Below are 23,237 nucleotides of genomic sequence, written 5' to 3'. Positions count from 1 at the left end.
CTTCTAGAGGTTTGCAGTATTGGAGTAATTTGCTGTGGAAGAATAGTCAGTCAATTGGGATTTCAAATGCAACAGATGTTTCAAAGGACAGTATTTAATACTATGAAATTGCTTTCTATTATATACAGGAGGAATTTTAGTATTGTCCGACAGGTCTTTTTTTTTTTTAAAGTCATATTGTACTAATTTGGGGAACATAACTTGTAGTTACCCATTTCTGAGTCTTAGTTCATATCTTCTTTAGTATACAGTCCCTCTATAGTAATTGCAAAAATCAGGAGACAATATATAGTTCCAGTCCTAGTACTATTGCCAATTGGATGTGAAAACATGAACAAGTCTTATAATTATTTGAAACTCATTTCTTCATCTGTAAAACAAAGGTCCCTTTTAGCTGTAACATTCTGCTTATCATTTTCCCAGTTTATTATGCTGTTCTGTTTCTTGCTCACCTTATTGAATTTGTTATTTCCTAAGATAATACATGTAAATATATAGAATATTAACTAGTTCTACAAGGCTTACAACAAAAGACAGCAGTTCTGTGTCCCATTCCTCCTCATCTCTGATTCTGCTTCCTATAGGTAAACATTTTATATGTTTTGTAAGTGATACTTTCTAACTTGTTTTTTAAATTTAAATATCATCTATAGACTTGCTACTGTGGAAGAGAGGGCTTATCTCCTTCCTCACTTTCTCCCACATTAGGAAGTCTATTGTTTAGTTGCTAAGTCCTGTGCAACTCATGCAACCCCATGGACCACTAGACTCATCTGTCCATGGGATTTTCCAGGCAAGAGTACTGGAGTGGGTTGCCATCTTCTTCTTCAGGGGATCCTCTGACCCATGGATTGAACCCGCACCTCCTGCATTGGCAGGTGGATTCTTTACCACTGAACCACCTGGGAAGCCCCAGGAAGTCTATAGGTGATATTTAAATTTAAAAAACAAATTTAGCTTACCCATTATGGTGAAATCTGTTTTCAGCATTGACATTATTATGATTTCTTTAGTAAATATTCACATATGAGCCATGTTGTGTTGATTGAGTACATTTCTATAAAACTACTTCATTTTTGTTTTTTCATTTGCTCAGTTTTCTATAGAACTATTCTCAAGCTCTCCAGCTGAGGAGTTCATCTTTCCTCATATGTTTAAACATGCTAGGTTATCTGTAACTTATTATTATTTATTTTTTAATATGTCTGTGCTGTAGTTTTATTTTACCTCAATTGGTGGTTCTCTATCTAGTCCTGCTTAAGAGTCTGTCCTGGAATTTCCTCTACATCCTTACCTTAAAAATTCCTTTTGCTTCTCTTTTGGAATCTTCTCTTTCCAGGATTCCATGCACCCCACCCCTTTTTTGTGGTTTAACTTATTAATTTTCATTTCAGATGTCCTCCAATAGCTTTCTGATAAAGGATGGCACATTTTTAATCTTCCAAGTTTGAAAATGCCTTCTTCTAGTCTCCGCATATGATTGACAGCTTGGTATAGAATTCAAGGTTGGAAATAATTTCCCCTCAAATATTGAGCTTCATTGTTTTCTATCTTCTAATTCTTCTGTTGAGAATTTATTGTTATTCATATGTGTGATCTTTTGTATAAGATCTGATTTTCCTCTCAGAAAGCTTTAGAATCTTTATTCCCTGACTTTAGAAATGTTGTTACATGCATTGCGGATCATCTTTTTTGCTTTCATTGTTCTGACTACTTCATGGACTCTTTCAGTCTAAATATAGACAGTCATATCCTGCAGTGGTAGAATTTTCCTTACGTCCCCCTTTCTTCCCCTGCACTTTCTTCATCTCATTTTGGGACTCCTGTTGGTTGGATATTGGCTTCCCTAAATTGATCCTCTAATTTCCTTGTTTTTATCTCTACAACCTTGTCTGTTTTGTGAGCTCCTCGACTATAAATTCTATTCCTTCTACTGCTTTTGTTTTATTCATTTTTACATTTAAATATAGCAGAGTTAGCATTTCATGTATAGTTCTATACATTTTTAAAAATGTATAATGTAAGATACAGAACTCTTCCTCTCCATCTTTAAATCCCCTCCTGTCATCCATTTATAGTCAACCCTTTCCTGTAATCCTAACTACTGGCAGCAACTGATCTGTTTTCCCTTTCTGTTTTGTGTTTTCCAGTATGTCATATGAATGCAGTCATATAGTATGTAACCCTTTGAAGGTCTCTTCATTGGCTTAGCACAGTGCATTTGGAATTCACCCATGTTCTTATATGTATCCATAATTAATTATTTTTTATTGTTGAGGAGTATTCTATTTTATGGGTATACCACAGTTTTTCCACTCACCAGTTGAAGGATGTTTGGATTGTTTCCAGCTTGGGAGGAATCATGATTATTAATAAAGCTGCTGTAAATATTCATGTGCAGGTTTTTGTGTGAACTTAAGTTTTCATTTCTCTTGGATATTTACCCTGAAATGGGGTTGTTGGGTCATATGACAACTCTCTTTTATTTTACAAGAATCTGCTAAACTATTTTTACGGAGTGGATGTACTATTTTATATTCCTACCAGCAACATATGAAAGTTCCAGTTGTTCTTCATCTTTGTCAATACTTGATATTGTCATTTAAAAAAATATTTTGGTAATTCTGTGATGTATGTAGTAGTATCTCATTAAAGACAAACACATGGCCAATAGGCACATGAAGAGGTGATCAACATTATTAGCCATCGGGAATGCAAAAAAAAGCAAAAACACAAAGAAGATACCATTTCATACCTACATGGGATGGCTGTAATCCAATAGATGGACAGTAATGTGATTTGGGAACTCTCATATGCTACTGATGAGAATGACAGTAGCACAGCTGAAGTGATTCCATTCCTAGGTATTACCCAAGAGAATAGAAATGTCCAGACAAAAACTTGCACATGAATGTTTACAACAGCATCAGTCATTTGATTGTCAAAAAGTGGAAACTACCCACATAGCTGTCAACTGATGAATGGATAAATAAAATCTACCTTAACTATACAAAGGATTGAAATACTGATACATAGGTACACCTTGAAAACATCATGCTAAGTGAAAGAAGTCAGTTCCACAGGACTGTATATATAGGTACTCCTTGAAAACATCATGCTAAGTGAAAGAAGTCAGTTCCACAGGACTGTATATTATATACCATTTATTTGAAGTATCCAGAATAGGCAAATACGTAGAGACAGAAAGTAAATTAGTGGTTCCCTGGAGTTGGTGGGGGTAGGAGGGTTGGAGGCTGATGGTTGTGAGATGTGGGGTTTCATTTTGGGGGTAATAAAAATGTTCTAAAATTGATTGTGGTGATGGATGTATGACTGTAAATACCTTGTGAGTGAATTGTATAGTATGTGAACTATATTATAAAGCTATTTAAAAATCACCAGAGTTTTAAGTATACAATTCAATAATGTTTAGTGAATACACAGAGTTGTGCAGACATCACAACAAAACAGTTTTATAACATTTTTATCCATCAAAAAGATCCTTTGTGCCTGTTTGCATTTAATACTTACTCCCATCCTAACTGCAGGCAACCACTAACCTGCTTTCTTTCTCTTTAGACTTGTATTTTTGGTGTATTTCATATGGATGGAATCATATCTTTTGGAATCCTGCCCCTTTTGCATCTGGCTTCTTTTACTTAGGATCCAGTTTCTCCACAACCATGTTACCACTTGTTATTGTCTGTATTATTTATCATAGCCACCCTGGTAGGTGTGTAGTGATGTCTTATTGTGGTCTTAATTTGCATTTTCCTAATGACTAACGATGTTAAACATCTTCTTATATGCTATAATTAGCCATTCCTGTATCTTTGGTGATATATGTAGTCAAATATTTGCCCTTTTTTAAATTGTTTAGTTGTTTTCTTATTGTTGACTTTTGAGTTCTTTTATATATTTTTGGTACCAAAGCTTTTTTGTCAGGTGATATACAGATATATTCTTCCAGTCTATGGCTTGTATTTTCACTTTCCTAACAGTGTCATTTGCAGAGCAAAAGTTCTTAATTTTGTTAAAGTCCAATTAATCAGTTTTTTTTTAATTATACCTAAGTTCTCTTTTACTAACTCAGGGTCTTGATGATTTTCTCCTATGCTTGCTTCTAAAAGTTTTGAAGTTTTTTTCTGTATTTAGATCTTTGATCCGTTTTGAGTTAATTATCATAGAAGATATGAGGTGTAGGTTGAGGATCATTTTTCTTTTCTTTTGGATATGGCTGTCAAGTGTTTCTTCCAGCACTGTTTGATAAAAACGTGATTTTTTTCTGTATTGAGCTGCTTTTGCAACTTCGTAAAAAATCATATTTGTATGAGTCTCTTTCTGTGTGTTTTCTCTGTGTGTTTACATTTCCTTTCCTCTGTCTTTGTCTTCCTGCCTCTAATATTTCTTCTGTTCCTGCTCTTTCTCCTCTTTTCTGATTCTCTCTCCCATCTTCCCTTTTTCTGTCCCCTTTCTCAAAATGAAATGTATGGGTTAATATTTTTAGTTTAAAGGACAGTAAATATGAAGAATATCTATTTTCTCTACAAGTAAGAAATGCCAAAAATGAAATAACTTTTTCACTGTAACTCAGTTTTTCTCAGTGAATTTGGGATCTTAAAGAAGGATGGTGATCCCTCTTCCCAAACCATGTTTCAGGACTTTGCACCAGTGTTTTGATTTCTTTAAAAAAGAAATTAGTCAAGGTGATTTCAAATTGGCATGCTAAAGAAGGTAAAGGTTATATTTTTTCTACCATGCTTTTATTTCACTCCTAAACTGTAAAATTGATTGTTGATGCTTTTCCTATAGGGGACAGTCGTCATTACTACTGGAGCCACAGATACCAACCAGAAAAACAATTTTAAAAGCAGCTTAATTTTACAGCTTCTCCAAAACCAGCTTTAGATCTATTTATTTTTTAAAAACACTTAGAAAATGTAAGGACAATATTGGATTTTGGCATTTAATTAATACTTGACAGTGGAATCAGTTAATGCGAGTGACCAGTCGTTTTTGAGGCTTACAAAGAACAGTCATATTTACTTTGGTTTTCTCAGATTTCAGAGCAGTTTTTCCAGAAAAGTACCCTAAACATTGAATCACGCCTCTCATGTCCAACACCTCTAGTGCTGTGCCACTGCATTTTAAATGTAGCCCATTAGAAAGTTTGTGGGTAAGATATTTTTCATTACACTTCATTTTACATTTTAATTGTTTGCATTTTCAGAGAAACGCCCTTTTTTTTGCAATTTCTTTCTGTTAATATTATACGATAGTTTGGAGACATTAGTCAAGAACTATGTCAGTGTTTCCTAGCATAACTAATGGGTTTAATTTCTGTCATCCTGAAAGTGACAGTCACTCATTCGTGTCCCAACTCTTTGCGACCTCATGGACTGTACCCTCCATGGAATTCTCCAGGCCAGAATACTGGAGTGGGTAGCCTTTCCCTTCTCCAGGGGATCTTCCCAACCAAGGGATTGAACCCAGGTGTCCTACATTGCAGGCAGATTCTTTACCAGCTGAGCCACCAGGGAAGCCCATTCTATGATCCTACTGCTGCTACTACTGCTAAGTCGCTTCAGTTGTGTCTGACTCTGTGCGACCCCATAGACGGCAGCCCACCAGGCTCTGCCGTCCCTGGGATTCTCCAGGCAAGAATACTGGAGTGGGTTGCCATTTCCTTCTCCAGTGCATGAAAGGGAAAAGTGAAAGTGAAGTCGTTCAGTCATGTCCGACTCCTAGCGACCCCATGGGTCTGCAGCCTACCAGGCTCCTCCACCCATGGGATTTTCCAGGCAAGAGTACTGGAGTGGGGTGCCATTGCCTTCTCCGTCTATGATCCTAGCAGAGGGTTATTATCTAGGAGAATTAAATGAGATTACTTAAATCTCATACCTGAAATAGCCAGATAACTGCTTTGGCACTTTACTTGAATTGCGACCTCTGCCACTTTAGATTAAGGGAGTCCCCCACTGGACCCCCACTTTCTTTGTTTTTTAAGATAGTACAAAAGCTTACTTAGTTAATTGTGTTCAGATTTTTTTTTCCCCTCTCATCTACATGAAACTATGAAGGGAGCAGGGAACTTGAGCAGAGACGGAATTCCGGCAGAGGTCTTAAAGCAGTGTCATGTGAGCTGGGCTGCATCATACACACCTGAGCCTTATTGCAGTTCCTTTGCAACCTCGTGCAGCAGTTGCCTTGAGTTAAGCTGCAAACTCAGGTTCCTTTTAGTCAGAAAGCTCAGCTGCTTGTGCATACTTCTCTCAACCTTGGGCTGGTTGGGTTAATCCCACCCTTCCCCAACTGGGTAGCTCTGCAAGTTCCTTCTCCCTCTCATGTCTCCTTCTCAAATCAAGTTCTCTGTAGGAGTATCGGCTCTTCCTCTTCTTTTCACAGAGTCCTGACTTATCCTGGGCAGGCCAGCCCTTTGCTTCTGCTCCTGAGAAGTGCCAAGATTCTGCAGCGCTGACTCCACCTGCCTTCTCACGCCTAGACTTTGGACTGCTTTCCGGATACCTGCATAAGCAAGCTCTTGTCACTGCTACGTATTGCTTCCTGCGCTCTGCTTTTTCCTTTTTGCCACACGTGTGTTCCTTTCTCCCCCTGCCGACCTCTATCCCCTGTACACAATGCATAAAGGATGGAAAAAGTACTGCGGCCAGAAGTCTCTGAGTGAGGCATCAATGGATGAATATTTAGGCAGCTTAGGGCTGTTTCGAAAGCTGACTGCCAAGGATGCCTCTTGCCTCTTTCGTGCTATTTCGGAGCAGGTAAAAAGAAAACAAATATACCTTTCCCATGCTAAGTTTTTGGAGTTTGAGACTTGGCACAGTACTGTAGCTGAAAGAACTGTAACCCACCAAAACAAAATTCCCTTCTTTTTTTCATATTTAAAACATTATGGTGTCTTTGGTACTTATTAGCTTGGTGTGTGCCTTTGCCAATTAGTTCAAATATATTGCTGTGCCTTTGTTGTCTTTTCTGTTTTCTAAATGCCACTTTGGAATGTAAGAGATAACATAATGGGGTTAAAAAATCTTTGGAATGTATCTTTATCCTTTATAAGCAACCCCATCTTCCTCTAAATTTTATACCTAAGGAAAAATTTTATAGATGGTGCCCATAAGTAGTAGAAGGGGGGAGCAGGACAGAATCATACCTCCTCAGTATCAGTAAAGATGACAAAAACAGATTTTAGTAAGATCAGGACTTAATTTCTGAATTCCCTACATATGTTCTGAATGGAGGGGGAGGCTTGAGTGTCCAGTTCATAGTCTTAAGTTAGAAGCTTCTATTTCAAATGAATGCTGACAGTGAGCTGGTCTTTCTCTTCTTTTTAGTTGTTCTGCAGCCAGGTCCATCACTTGGAAATCAGGAAGGCTTGTGTCTCATATATGAGAGAAAATCAACAAACTTTTGAATCTGTAAGTAGAATATATAACCAAGGAAGAGTTGTTTGTAGAATATGCAGCAGATAGGAAATGGATTTTGAGCACCTATGTATGAATATTGTATGCTGCGGTCTCCTCTCAGTAGCAAATATTTAATTTTCAGTTGGCTTCTTTTCCCCTGGGTAGCATACGTCTGGATCTCCTCCCAGAACTAGATTGTCTTGTACTCTAAAAATTAAGAAAGCTAATCTTTATCCTTCCCACCATTTATCCCCCTCATACCCTAACAGTTACATTTTGACCATGTTATTGATATCACAATTTTCTTAAACAAGTAAACATAGTTCACAAAAGGTTTGGCTATGTTAATATTTTTAAATGTGTATTTTAAAATTTGTACAAATGAGAACCTCTTCTGTTCTTTCTTAATTCTATGCTCAATGATCATCAGTCAACTTGATGAATCATGTAAAACTTAACTATACGAGAACAAATTAGTCCTAAACATGTCTTTTCGTTTGACAAACTGGTAATTGGAGCTCTTCCAGTAATTGACTTTAAAACAACTTCTAGAATACATCTTTGTATATGTTGAAGTGTAAGTTGGAGTATAAGTTGAAGTCTTGTTAACAAAATGAGGTTTTATCAAGGTTTGATTTGAAGTGTGCCTTTTCCTGTGGCTCTTTTGTTGTTGTTGTTGTTTTTTAATACACTCCTAGTCATCCCAGTGCTATTTGTTCTCCTGACTATACTATGGATATTTGCCTGCTGTTCGAGGTTTCCTCTTAATTTTCTCATTAGGTTTCAGTGAGTTGTAAAACTATATGAAGCCTTCTTGATTTTGAAGCATTTTACCTTGAAGTTAATTAGTCTTCACCACACCTGGGGAAAGAGTTATTCGTGAAATTACTTCAAATGCAAGACCATGGTGTAAAGCAGTGCATCTCAAGTATTTTTGTGCATACCAATCACCTGGGGATCTTGTTAAAGAACAAATTATGATTCAATAGATCTGACATGGGGCCCAAGATGTCTGCAGTTAACAAATTCCTGAGTGATGCTTCTGTTGTTCACGGACCACGTTTTGAGTAACAAAGATGTGGGTAAAATTTTAAAACCATTTGGATGAATCTCAGATTAATTAGGCAGAGTGAAAGAAGCCAGACCTTCCAAAGAGTACATGCTGTATGATTTCCTTTATATAAAACTCGAGAAAATACAAACTACAAACCAGTCTATAGAAAAACAGCAGATCATTGGTTGCTTGGGGATCAGTGAAATTATAGAGGCACACAAGGAAACTTATGGGGGTAATGGACATACTCACTATCACGATTGTCATGGTTTCATGGGTGCATATGTATGTCAACTTAATTGTGTCATTTAAATATGTATGGTTTATTGTATGTCAGTTATACCTTAAAACTGTTTAAAAAGGTGGTTGAGAAAAATTAAAATGATTTTTTAAGTCTAGTGATACACATAAATGGAACTAGATGTATATTATCTTATATTCCCTGAGGTTAATTTTTATTGAGGTATATTTTACATCCCATAAAATTCACCATTTTATGAATTTAGCGTTTTAAGTTTTGGCAATAATATACAGTCATACAGCTGCCACTGCAGTCAAGATATAAAAAGATTTCCATCATCTAAAAGTTCCCTTTTGCTCTTTTTGAAACTAATGAAATTCCTTTAAAGTTCCTCAGTTTAACTTTGTAAATGAATGTCTGCTGTCAAATTTTAAATACTTAGAATTATTATACTTGCTTGATTTATGCAAATTGTTGTTACTTAAGTTGGCATTTCAAAAGAAACTCAAAGGTATACCATTTGATGAAATGCACTGATATGTGGATAAGGCAGGACATTTTCTAAGATACTTTTAATAATAGTCCAGCTTTTCTCCACTCAACTTTTGTGTATGTGCAAATCTTCTTGAGGTGCTGTGCAAAGTAGTCATTTAATATCATAATTGTTCAGCTGAACAAAAACTCACTGGAGGATTATATTGCAGAATATACTCAGATTTCAGTAATGCTATGTATTTGGTTAAGTCAAGTTTGTTTTATTTTTGAAGTATGTGGAGGGATCTTTTGAGAAATACCTGGAACGGTTGGGAGATCCCAAGGTAAGATCAAATATGGGGGTTTAATCTTTTCAGAGTATTTGGAATTAGTAGCCTAAATAACATTCAGCTGTGTCACTTGAGCTAGACCCAGTCTATTTTCTTAAGTAGCCAGCTGTGTTGAGTCAGATACTTCTTGCAAAACTTTAGAGTCTGGCGATTGACCTGTTGTTTTGTGTTGAATATTGAAAATTGTGTGCTAACAATTTTATCATCCATAGACTAGCAAAATTATACACTACTCAGAAACAGGACTAACCTAAACCTTTTCACTTTAATGCGGGAGGGGGGTGGTAATGAATATTACTAGGAGGTCATTGTTTTTATTAAATAATTTCTCTGATTTGTAGTTATCTTTCTTTTATGTGGGACTAAGATTCATAAACATATTTAATTTAAAAATAATTTTTTGTGATTAAATTGCATAGTTCTAGACTTAACACATTTACTAAATACCCTGTTAGCTTCTATTCTTATACCAGTTGCATTTTTATTGTGCCTTTTAAATCTCCCATATTACTGTCCTTACTTAATAGCAAACTAAGATCTTTAAGTTGATTTTTTTTTTCAGAATAAGTTTGTTAATAAATAACTATCACAGTATCCCAAGCTCAAAGCAAGTTATAGTGTGTTGTACAAATTCTTCATCTAAAACAGTGTTAAGCGCCTAAAAAAAAATGTTGAACTTGCAAAAACTTCTACCTCCTAGGTACAGAATGTTTTTAAAAACTTTATGTGCTCTTTATGTTTAGGAAAGTGCTGGCCAGCTGGAAATAAGAGCTCTTTCTCTAATTTATAAGTAAGTTGAATCTGTTTGTTGAGAGAGTGTGTGTGTGTGTGTGTGGAAGATTTCTAATAGAGTCCCTCAATGATTGAGAATGTTTGAGGTTTGATATATTGATACGTAAAATGAAGCAGTCTAAGCAAAGTCAATGACATAATTTGTGTCCATTCAAATGGGATAATAAAGGATTTTAAGAACTGCCAGTATTATTCCTTTAGAAAATCAGAATACTTTAGAATTTTTGTATATTTAACTTTGTGCCTCTTGTGCATGCATGCTCTATGGGGCAATATCACTTTCTTTTTTTTATTTTTTTTATTTTTATTTTTTGGGCAATATCACTTTCAACAGGGTAGCAATTGTTTCCTGAGGACAAAAAATACTAGATATTACATTGGTTTATGATCCTTCAAAGGATCACAGTTCATAAACATGATTATAGTAGATATATATATATATATATATATATATATATAAACTAGATATATAGTATATTTGTTGTATTAAGTTTTTATGGGGAAATTAAGAAAAGTATTTCTTTGTTCTTTAGAGAGGCAGTAATGGTGTAAAAATTTGAAGGACACTGCTCTGTTGCTTTGAAAGTTGTGTTTAGGTCTTTAAAACTGCAAAGTGGCATTTCTGAAAGCATAGGCTTTTGAAAATAGCTATAAAATGTGAGTTGTAGGGAATCTTGTTCATTTAAGGAGTTGGATCTGTGGATGACTTCTTCATCCTTAGGATGTGAGATGGAACATACCTTGATAGAGTCAGAGCTCTCTTGTATGGGAACTTGTTCAAGGTTAGTGTTTCGGAGTCTACTTATCCTTCACTAAATCCAGCAAGAAGTAATACAGAAGAGGTGTCGAGCAGGTAGCTAATCAGATGATGCTTTTAAATCGGGGACCAGTTTTTAAATTGGCCTGCTTTTTGTTTTTGTATGGCTCTAGCTAAGAATGCTTTTTAAAATTTTTTAAATGTTTTTAAAAAATCAAAAGAACAATAACATTTCATGGCATATGAAAATTATGTAAAATTCAAATTTAAGTGTCCATAAATAAAGCATTATTGGAACATAATCATATACATTTGTTTATACATTGTCTATGGCTGCTTTCAGGCTAGAAAGTCAAAGTTGAGTAAATCATATAGCCTGCAAAACTATATGTTTATTTGGTCATTTATCAATGAAAAATTGCCAACCCCTGCTTTAAATAAATGGGAGCCTCCAAAGCTTACAGATATTCGTACAGTGGGCAATGTATCTTCTTTACTCCTCCTTTCCTCGAATTGAAATACATTTTTAAAATGCATAGGACTTTAGGGACAGTTAGCTAGCTATGCTGAATTAAAATTTAACCTCTTAAACATTTATTTTGTTTGAACAAAGTAGGCAGTTTAAAAGCACAACTATTTGTTCCTATAACTATTTCTTGGGTATACTAAATTGTCTCTTCTCATCCATCTTTGTTTTCTACCCATGTAGTCGGGATTTCATTCTTTATCGCTATCCTGGCAAGCCTCCAACTTATGTCACAGATAATGGCTATGAAGACAAGGTAAGATAAGTGAGTGTTTACTAAAATAAAAAATTGAATGATACTACCAGTTTGCCATTGACAAATCATCCTTTTTTAACCCAATTAATGAAAAATAAGCACAGTCTAAAAGCCAAGCTTTTTTTTTTTTTTTTTTTACAACCAAGCCTTTTCCTCTCCAGTTAGCCTTAGTATTGTTATCTATCTTTCTGAACAACCTGATCCTGTCACTCCTTTGTAGTAGGAAAAACCCACCCAAAAACTCTTCACTGATTAGAAGATAGGATCAAACTCGGAAGCAAGACATTCAGTGCCCTTGTTGTTGTTGTTCAGTCGCTCAGTTGTGTCAGACTCTTTGTGACCCCATGGACTGCAGCACACCAGGCTTCCCTGTCTTTCACCATCTTCTGGAGCTTGCTCAAACTCATATCCATTGAGTCAGTGATGCCATCCCAACTGTCTCCTCCTCTGTCTTCCCCTTCTCCTGCCTTCAGTCTTTCCCAGCATCAGGGTCTTTTCCAGTGAGTCAGCTCTTCTCATCAGATATTGGAGCTTCAGCTTCAGCATCAGTCCCTCTGCTGAATATTCAGGATTGATTTCCTTTAGGATCGACTGGTATGATCTCCTTGCAGTCCAAGGGACTGTCAAGAGTCTTCTCCAACACCACAGTTCAAAAGCATCAATTCTTCGGTGCTCAGCTTTCTTTATGGTCCAACTGTCACATCCATGCATGACTACTGGAAAAACCATAGCTTTGACTATTTGGACCTCTGTTGGTAAAGTAATGTCTCTGCTTTTTAATATGCTGTCTAGGTTTGTCATAGCTTTTCTTGCAAGGAGCAAGTGTCTTTTAATTTCAAGGCTGCAGTCACCATCTTCAGTGATTTTGGAGCCCAAGAAAATAAAGTCTGTCACTGTTTCCACTGTTTCCCCATCTATTTCCCATGAAGTGATGGGACCAGATACCATGGTCTTAGTTTTTTGAGTGTTGAGTTTTAAGCCAGCTTTTTCACTTTCCTCTTTCACCTTCATCAAGAGGCTCTTTAGTTCCTCTTCACTTTTTGCCAGGGTCCCAAACCTTCTCTTCAGCTTCATTGTCCTTCAGCCTTAGTATATCATGAGGCTAGAGTGTCCAGCTTTCATGATTTCCTGTGTATCTCAAATGTCAGTTTCTTTGAAATCTTACCAACTCCCCTGGAGTTACTTCCTCCCTTTTTGTTCCCCTAACATCACCCAAGTAATTATAGTGTTTATCACCTTATATATGTTTTCATGTCTGTTTTTCTTATTAGTCTGAAAGTTTAAGTATAGGGACATTGTGCTAAACTACTGTCTAGTAAAGTGCCTGGAAAAATAGTAGGAGGTTGTGTTGGTTGAGAACTCTCAGCAGGTAAACAAGTTGTTTTTCAGCATACAGTTTTCTTCCAAAAAGTTTTTAAGAACACCCTTCTATCCACATGATTTGATTAGTGAATACAGATTACACAGTACTTGAGTTTTGTCTTGTTTCATACCATAGAGCAAAATTCAGGCAGCATTTTGATAGTAAGAAAAGACTAGACAGTGGTAGACCTGTTGGACTATTACATTAATCTAGATAGAAGACCTGAACTAGGCACGTGGCATTAAGAATAGAAAAGACTGAATAGGATGCAAGAGATAACTTCGATCATAAGTATAAAGTGGAGCATGTTAATTATTTTGCCAATGTATGCTAAATCGCTTCAGTTGTGTCCGACTCTTTGTGACCCCATGGACTATAGCCCACCAGGCTCCTCAGTCCATGGGCTTCTCCAGGCAAGAATACTGGAGTGGGTTGCCATTTCCTTCTCCAGGGGATCCTCCTGACCCAGGATCGAGCCTGTGTCTTTTATGTCTCCTGCACTGGCAGGTGGATTCTTTACCACTACCGCCACCTGGGAAGTCAGGTACTTCCCATTTTTTTTCATCAATTTAAAATACTATTTTACCAGTAGTACTGCCAATTTGTTCAGTAAGCATTAAGCCCCTATAGTGTATCAAGCAATTGCCTGGGCTTTGGGGATACCAAAATTAATAAAGCAGAATCCTTGCCCTTTTCTTATGAAGACAGACATGTAAATGATACAGTGCAGTGATATATTTTATAATAGAAATATATACAAGGAGCATATAAGAAAAAGCCCTTCACTGTGCTTGAGGGAGTACAGAAAGTTTCATGGTAGTTGTGATATTTAAGTGGAATATCAAAAAAAAATGAATCTAACAAGTATGAAGGACAGTCTATTCGGAGGAAACACTATATACAAAGGCATAGAAGCTAGAGACCTTTTGAGATTTAAATAGTTAGATGGAGAGAGGGCAGTGCTGAAAAGATAGAGGAAAGCTAAAAGAGTTTTACAGTGAGCATCCATAAACCCACCACTTAGTCCACTGCTAACATTTGATATCCTTGTTTTGCCATATATCTAGAAGGGTGGCCCTCTATCCATTCATTGATCCATCTTAATTTTTGATATACTTCAAAGTAAATTCAAACATTAGTATAATTGCCCCTAAACACTCATTCAGCGTTTTTAAACAAAGGTGTTACATAATCAGAATTGAGGAAGAGAGGTGTTAGCTATTGTATTTTAGCACTTGTACACAGCATTGTCTGAGAGGAGATTTAGACATTTAGATTTTTACCAGGGACCTTTAAACGTGTAGTTAATTTTTTCCTCAAACATTTTATTCTGAAAATTTTCATACAGAGAGAAGTTATGAGACTTACATGGTGAATATCCACATACCCACCACTTATTTCCTATAATTATATGGCTACATTTTCAAATGAGTCTTACACATTTTACAGAGATATTTTTGAGCTAATTAAGGGAAAAACATCACCCATTGGAAACCATATGAATACAAAAATGTAAGACCTTTGAGGGTGTGCAACCATGAGAATGTTTTGGGTTTCCCTGGTGGCTCAGACGGTAAAGACTCAGCCTGCAGTGCAGGAAGCCCGGGTTCAATCCCTGGGTTGGGAAGATCCCCTGGAGAAAGAAATGGTGATTCAGTCCAGTATTGGCTGAAAAATCCCATGGACAGAGGAGCTTGGCAAGCTACAGTCCATGGAGTTACAAAGAGTCAGCCAGACACGATTGAGTGACAAACACTTTGACTTCACTTTCAGCCATGAGAATATCATGTGTAAGTCTTATCCATACCTATATACTTATCAGCAGTTGGGTATTTGCATTGCACAGGATACTATGTATATGTCTGAATTGGGAATGTATGAAGTGAATGTTATTTTATATTGAAATTTAAGTGTGTAAGAGCCAGATGGCAGCAGGGTACTTCTGTTGTTTGAAACCTTGCTTTGCCTAAAACTTAGTGACTCTATCAGTTCAGGCTCCTAAGATGTATGTGTGAATTGTTTGGATTTTCAAAAATAACTTTATTAAAAAACAGTGAACATTATTAATGAGCTTTGCATAAAATATATTTTAGAGCAAATTTTCAAAGAAACAAATACCTAATGTTCACTTAGGTAACTTTTACCTTTCTAGCTGACCTAACTCGGCATTTTACTTAGTTATCCAGTGTCAAAGTGAATGCTACTTGAAAACTAACCATCTTTACTCAGCCTGTTTGCTCTATCTAGAAAGAATAGAAATACATACTTACATTTAAAACAAAATAAAACTTTTATCTGGAAATGAAGAGTAAAAGTCAACTTTCCATTCATGCTCTTCAATCTCATGCTTCAAAGAACAACTATTAAGTTTGGGTGGTTATCCCATAATCATTCTCTTTGTATTTATTTTTTTATGTAGATAGAACTTAACATAGTCAACATTCTGTTACTTGTTCTTTTCAGATATTTATCCTCCACAGTAATATAGGTCTACCTCATTTTTAACTGGTCTAGTGCCATTATGTCCCACCTGCCCACCACTAAACAAACATACTACCGTTAAGTATGTATGAGAGAATTATTTTATGTTGAGATACCACCAGAAACATAAAAGCTATCTTGCCTAGTTTTGCCTCTTCCAATTAAAATGGAATTTCTTGCCACTTCAATAGAGAAATTTTATACTCATCTTTGTTTTCTTTCCTGCTTATTTAGTCATCAGTTCTGGTTAGCTGGGTTCTCTTGTAGTCCAAAGTACAAAAAGTGTCTCTGCTCAAAATCTGCTCACTCTTCTTTTGGATTAGTAAGCTCCTCTTAAATGCAAATACTACTTGTGGTGGGTGAAACTTTGCAACTTAAATTTTGTTGTGTTTTACTTTAGCTTGATATGCCCTCTCAGAGCTTTGAAATGGATTATATTGATAGAGTTGTGATTTCCAAAAAAAAAAAAAAGACTAGGGAAGAATAATAGACCTGGGGTCAGAGAACTGGTTTATTGGGAGAAGTTAGCCAGGGTAGTGTAGGAAAGTAGGAAAAAAAAAGAGTGCTTAGGATAATTTTCTGCTAAGGAAACTTGATGACACTATCCTCTTATAGATCACAGAGAATTCTCTTTGGTACCTCAGGTTGGTGATGCCAGAGGTGGCTTCAAAATGAAATATATTTGATCACTTGGGATTACATCCCTTACACAAGACAGAGGTTTTTGAACAAAAATTCAAAAAGATCTTAGATTTATATAAACAGATTTCATCATATGGAGCCAGGGAGCATTTTTACTGAAATAATTTGGTTAGTAAGCCTGGCCTTTAAATTGTTTGAAAAAAAATTAGAGATTGAAGGAATCAGCTAACAAATTAACTTATTTATAGTCACCTCAGTGCCTCAATTCATTAAGGAAGTCTCTTTAGTAGTATTGCTCCTATATAGCATATTGATACACTGCTATACAATACAGTGAATAACATTTTGAATAAATTGGAATTCCTCCCCTATAGTCTAAAGTTTGGGATTTTGGTGGATTTGTCTTGTTTTCTCCATTTTTAGAAGTTAAGCTATGTCTTTTGACTTCTGTTAGGCTTTTTGTTATATTCACTCAGTTTGTAAAACTTCCCATCTTTTGCAAATTTATAAATCAGGACTTGTGTGGTACATTATCAGGAATGTTATTGAGGCTCAGAGTGTTACCTTAGTAGTGGTTTTAATCTTGACATTTAAAAGTAATTGTCTTACCTCCCTTAGCATGATTATCTCTAGGTCCATTCATGCTGCTGCAAATGGCATTATTTCATTCTTTTTTTTGTCTGAGTAATGTTCTGTTGTGTGTGTGTGTGTGTGTGTATAAACCACATCTTTTTGGAAATCAATCACATACAAAAATGGTAAGGTTAAAAGACAAAGTAGTGAAATATTTATATCCATAATCAGTTAAGGGATACACAAAATAGATGTAAAATATGATGTCAAAACAGTAGTGAGGGGAGAAGGGTAAAAATGCAGTTGATAAGATGCATTTGGAATTAAGAGATCAGCAGTTTAAAATTATCATGTATATGTAGAGAGATTGTCATATATGAATTTAATGGTAACTGCAAACCAGAAATCTAATAGATACACTCACATAATAGAGAAAAGAATCCAAATGTTAAGATTAGAGGAAGTCATTGGCTCATAAGGGAGAACAGAAGAAAGGAACAAAAAAATTACAAAAACAACTTCGAAACAGTTAAAAAAAGAATAAAAAAAAGAATAAAAGGATGGAAAATTGTGTCAAGTATCTGGAGTAACTTAAACTCTAGTATACTGCTAGTGTGAGTATAAATTGCATAACCACTTTGGAAAATATTTTTTTTCATTGTCATGGTTGGTTTACTGTATTGTGCTAGTTTCAGGTGTGCAGTGGGGTGGTTCAGTTGTATATATATATATATAATATATGTTATATATATATATATATATATTTATTTTTCAGATTTTCACTTACTAAAAAATAAAAGTAAAAAAGATAAAGGTCACTGTCAAGAAAATCTTTTAATGGCATACAGCTTTCGTTTATTTGTATTTAGATTTTAAAACTCACTGTTTTCCCAGCTCTGTTGAGATTTGATCGACATGTATGCTAAGTGAGGTGAGTCAAAGAAAGACAAATACTGTATGATATCACATGTAGAATCTGAAAGTCACTTTTTTAAAAAGCAAATACATTTAATTTTTGATTTCTGATTAGCAGCTTCAAATATTTCAGGGTTGTAAGATGTCTAACGTTAACTTTACTTGTTCTGTGTGTTTTTTTTTCAGATTCTACTCTGCTATTCAAGTAGTGGTCATTATGATTCAGTGTACTCAAAGAAATTTCAGTCAAGTGCAGCTGTTTGTCAAGGTTTGTAAAGGCTTTGTAAATGTTTGGGTATGCTTTCAGATGGTTTGTTGCCAATCTTCAAACTGGGGGGCCCACCATAAATAGCTCTTTTTAAAACTTTGTTGGTGCCTGTTGAATTTGTTTACTGGATTATAGCTATTTTCACATTGTTATGAAAACCTCTTATTTTGACAACTGGAGTCTTGATTATATTTTTTTCCTTTAGCTGTATTGTATGAAATTCTCTATAAAGATGTGTTTGTTGTGGATGAACAAGAATTGAAGACTGCAGTTGAGTTGTTTCGAAGTGGTTCCAGGAGGAACAGGAACAATGCTGTAACTGTCAATGAGGATGTCCATTTTGACTACAAGAGTTCAACTCAAGATAGGTAACAAACGGAAAAGGGATGTCAACTATAGGATCATCTTGTTTCTGTGCATCATTTGAAATTGGAAGGGACTTGGCAGGCTTGTTATTTAAACTATTTCTATACAGTCATCTCTTAACATTTGCAGAGGATTGATGCCAGGACCCCTGCAAATACCAAAATGTTCAATGCTCAAGTCCCTTACATAAAATGGCATAGTATGTGCAGTCGGCCCTCTCCATATCCATGGGCTCTGCATCCACAGATTCAACCAATTCCGTCTGCAGTTTGAATCTGAGAATGTGGAACCTGCTGAAATGAAGGGGCCAACTGCATGTACACACACATGTATGTATATATGTATGCTCTTACGTACAGGAGTATACATTTTTTAATGGGAGAAGAGACGTTTTACCAAAAGATATGTTGCATTGTGAAACACTCAGGCTTTGGGTGTTTGGTCCAAGTCAGAATCATTCTTTATCCCTTTTCTCCTGTTAATCTGTCTTGTGTCAATTTTATTATTAGTCCAGCCAGAAGAACTTGGGTGGGGGGGATTTTCCCCTCCTGACACATCTAGAGTCTGACCCTAGAATCAGTTTTTTAATTGCTAGAAGAAACTTTAGAACTGTCTAATCCCATGATTCTCAAACTTATATACAAATTACTTATGGTGGTTGTTTAGAAAGGCACATTTTGGAGCCTTCTTTTAAAATTGAAGGTCAGAGTAGGGCCAGGAATCTACTTTTTAAACAAGTATACCCAAATATTCTATACAGGTAGGCCATGACCACACTTTGGGGTGGGGGGGAAACCAACTAGTTCTAAATCAGTACCATCGATTTGTAGATGGTAACTGAGGTTCAAAGTGGTTACTTGACACATACATCCAGCTAGGAGAAAAGAATCTCTCAGGATAAAGGGGAGTTTTAGGCGCTTTTGAGTGTCTGCCTTTGATACTCACTAGAAGTGTACATTGTGTGGCCTCTTAGGAAGCAGCTATGTTGAACAGATTTAGTCAAAAACTGTGAGATGATAAAGTAGCTGTCATCTTATATTTCTTCCTGATTCCTCTGTCTGGAATTCAGATAGGTTTGGTGCTAGTCAGATGTAACCTTTTTGTTGTCTTGCAGTTCTATTTCTTGAGTGTTTAATGCTTGGTTTGGTTTTTTTTTTTTTTTTTTTTTTTGATAAAGAGGTTTTTTAAAACAAACAAACTTACAGTCAGCACTCCCAATCCAGATGCAGAACCTGTGGATATAAAAGGCTGACCATGAGGGACTTGAGAATCTTGAATTTGGTACCTGCCTGGGGTCCTGGACCCAATCTCCCATGGATACCAAGAGATGACTGTATTAGGGATGTTGGGGTGGCAACCATTTATATCAGGGTAGAAGTTGCTTCATACTTCACTGATTATTAATCTTAAGAACTTGAGGCTTAGTTTTAGGAAACAGACTGGTGGACACAGCGGGGGAAGGAGAGGGTAGACAAATCAAGAAAGTAGCATTGACATACATACACTAACAATGTGTAAAATAGGTAACTAGCTTGAAGCTGCTGTATAACACAGGGAGCCCAACCTGGTGCTCTATGATGACCTAGAGGGGTGGAATGGGGGGAGGGAAGGAGGTTCAAGAGGGAGGGGATATAATTATATATATGTATATTATATATATGTATATGTACATTATATATATATATATATATATAAAATTATGACTGATTCTCATTGGTGAATGGCAGAGACCACCACAACATTGTAAAGCAATTATCCTCCAGTTAAAAAAAAAACCTGAGGCTTACAGAAACTTAAAGTAATAGGAAGGCAAGGTGTATTAGTTATTTTTTGCTACATAACAATATTACCACAAACTTAGCAGCTTAAAACAACATTCTTATCTCATAGTTTATGTGGGTTAGGAATCTGGGCACAGCTTAGCTGGGTCTTCTGCTTAGGATGTCACGAGAATGTAATGAGGGTTTTGATCAAGATTGAGTTATCATCTGGAGCTTTGACTGGGGAAAAATCCAGGTGGTTCTTGGTAATATTCAATTCCATGCAGCTCTAGGACTAAGAACTTCAGCTTTTTGTTGACAGCCAGAGATAACCCTTGGCTACTTGCTGCATGGGGTTGGTGAACATGGCTGCTTCCTTATAGTCAGCAAAAGAGAGAGATCAGCAAGACAGGCACTACATTGTTATGTAGTGTAATGATATCAGTTCAGTTCAGTTCAGTGACTCACTTGTGTCCAACTCTTTGCAACCCCATGGACCACAGCACACCAGGCCTCCCTGTCCATCACCAACTCCCGAAATTTACCCAAACTCATGTCCATGGAGTTGGTGATGCCATCCAACCATCTCATCCTCTGTCGTCCTCTTCTCCTCCCGCCTTCAATCTTTCCCAGCATTAGGGTCTTTTCAGATGAGTCAGTTCTTGGCATCAAGTGGCCAAAGTATTGGAGTTTCAGCTTCAGCATCAGTCCTTCCAATGAATGTTCAGGACTGATTTCCTTTAGGATGGACTGGTTGGATCTCCTTGCAGTCCAAGGGACCCTGTAGAGTCTTCTCCAACACCACAGTTCAAAAGCATCAATTCTTCAGTGCTCAGCTTTCTTTATGGTCCAACTCTCACATCCATACATGACTACTGTAAAAACCATAGCCTTGACTAGACGGACCTTTGTGGGCAAAGTAATGTCTGTGCTTTTTAATATGCTGTCTAGGTTGGTCATAACTTTCCTTCCAAGGAGTAAGCATCTTTTAATTTCATGGCCGCAGTCACCATCTGTAGTGATTTTGGAGCCCCCAAAAATAAAGTCAGCCACTGTTTCCCATCTGTTTGCCATGAAGTGATGGGACCGAATGCCATGATCTTAGTTTTCTAAATGTTGCGTTCTAAGCCAGCTTTTTCACTCTCCTCTTTAACTTTCATCAAGAGGCTTCTTCACTTTCTGCCATAAGGGTGGTATCATCTACATATCTGAGGTTATTGATGTTTCTTCCGGCAATCTTGATTCCAGCTTGTGCTTCATCCAGCCCAGTGTTTCATCATGCTGTACTCTGCATATAAGTTAAATAAGCAGGGAGACAATATACAGCCTTGATGTACTCCTTTTCCTATTTGGAACCAGTCTGTTTTTCCATGTCCAGTTCTAACTGTTACTTCCTGACCTGCATACATTTTTCTCAGGAGGCAGGTAATGTGGTCTGGTATTCTCATCTCTTTAAGAATGTTCCACAGTTTGTTGTGATCTCCACAGTCAAAGGCTTTGGCGTAATCAATAAAGCAGAAGTAGATGTTTTTCTGGAACTCTCTTGCTTTTTCTATGATCCAGCGAATGTTGGCAATTTGATCTCTGGTTCCTCTGCCTTTTCTAAATCCAGCTTGAACCTCTGGAAGTTCACTGTTGAAGCCTGGCTTGGAGAATTTTGAGCATTACTTTGCTAGCATGTGAGATGAATGCAACTGTGCGGTAGTTTGAGCATTCTTTGGCATTGCCCTTCTTTGGGATTGGAATGAAAACTGACCTTTCCCAGTCCTGTGGCCACTGCTGAGTTTTCCAAATTTGCTAGCATATTGAGTGCAGCACTTTCACAGCATCATCTTTTAGGATTTAAAATAGCTCAACTCGAATTCCATCACCTCCACTAGCGTTGTTCATAGTGATGCTTCCTAAGGCCCACTTGACTTCACATTCCAGGATATCTGGCTCTAGGTGAGTAATCATACCATCGTGATTATCTGGGTCGTGAAGATCATCTTTGTACAGTTCTTCTGTGTATTCTTGCCACCTCTTCTTAATATCTTTGGCTTCTGTTAGCTCCATACCATTTCTGTCCTTTATCGAGCCCATCTTTGCATGAAATGTTCCCATGGTATCTCTAATTTTCTTGAAGAGATCTCGAGTCTTTCCCATTCTATTGTTTTCCTCTATTTCTTTGCATTTATTGCTGAGGAAGGCTTTCTTATCTCTCCTTGCTATTCTTTGGAACTCTGCATTCGAATGGGTATATCTTTTCTTTTCTCCTTTGCTTTTCACAGCTATTTGTAAGGCCTCCTCAGACAGCCATTTTGCTTTTTTTGCATTTCTTTTTCTTGGGGATGGTCTTTATCCCTGTCTCCTGTACCATGTCATGCACCTCTGTCCATAGTTCATCAGGCACTCTGTCAGATCTGTGCCCTTAAATCTATTTCTCATTTCCACTGTATAATCATAAGGGATTTGATTTAGGTCATACCTGAATGGTCTAGTGGTTTTCCCTACTTTCTTCAATTTAAGTCTGAATTTGGCAATAAGGAGTTCATGATCTGAGCCACAGTCAGCTCCTGGTCTTGTTTTTGCTGACTGTATAGAGCTTCTCCACCTTTGGCTGCAAAGAATATAATCAATATGATTTCGGTGTTGGCCATCTGGTGATGTCCATGTGTAGAGTCTTCTCTTGTGTTGTTGGATGAGTGTGTTTGCTATGACCAGTGCATTCTCTTGGCAAAACTCTTTTAGTCTTTGCCCTGCTTCATTCTGTACTCCAAGACTGAATTTACCTGTTACTCCAGGTGTGTCTTGACTTCCTACTTTTGCATTCCAGTCCCCTGTAATGAAAGGGACATCTTTTTTGGGTGTTAGTTTTGAAAGGTCTTGTAGGTCTTCATAGAACCGTTCAAGTTGAGCTTCTTCAGCACTACTGGTCAGGGCATAGACTTGGATTACCATGATATTGAATGGTTTGCCTTTTAAATGAACAGAGATCATTCTGTTGTTTTTGATATTG

The 23,237-nt window shown here is 36.7% G+C and overlaps 1 protein-coding gene across 1 annotated transcript in view; it reads left to right on the top strand.

Moving 5' to 3' along the window:
• ALG13 (ALG13 UDP-N-acetylglucosaminyltransferase subunit) overlaps nt 1–23,237 on the top strand; it is a 78,176-nt gene that overhangs the window by 14,920 nt on the left and 40,019 nt on the right. The window contains 10 exon segments of the mRNA XM_081566416.1: nt 6,406–6,431; nt 6,434–6,558; nt 6,560–6,630; nt 6,632–6,779; nt 7,350–7,433; nt 9,484–9,534; nt 10,284–10,330; nt 11,799–11,871; nt 18,032–18,113; nt 18,319–18,481. Coding sequence (XP_081422542.1) covers nt 6,406–6,431; nt 6,434–6,558; nt 6,560–6,630; nt 6,632–6,779; nt 7,350–7,433; nt 9,484–9,534; nt 10,284–10,330; nt 11,799–11,871; nt 18,032–18,113; nt 18,319–18,481 — 870 coding nt within the window.

This window comes from Giraffa tippelskirchi, chromosome X (genome assembly GCF_054371585.1).
Source record: "Giraffa tippelskirchi isolate mGirTip1 chromosome X, T2T-mGirTip1v1.2.pri, whole genome shotgun sequence".
In the NCBI taxonomy this organism is placed as follows: Eukaryota; Metazoa; Chordata; class Mammalia; order Artiodactyla; family Giraffidae; genus Giraffa; species Giraffa tippelskirchi.
This window is presented reverse-complemented; position numbering and strand designations above follow the sequence as displayed.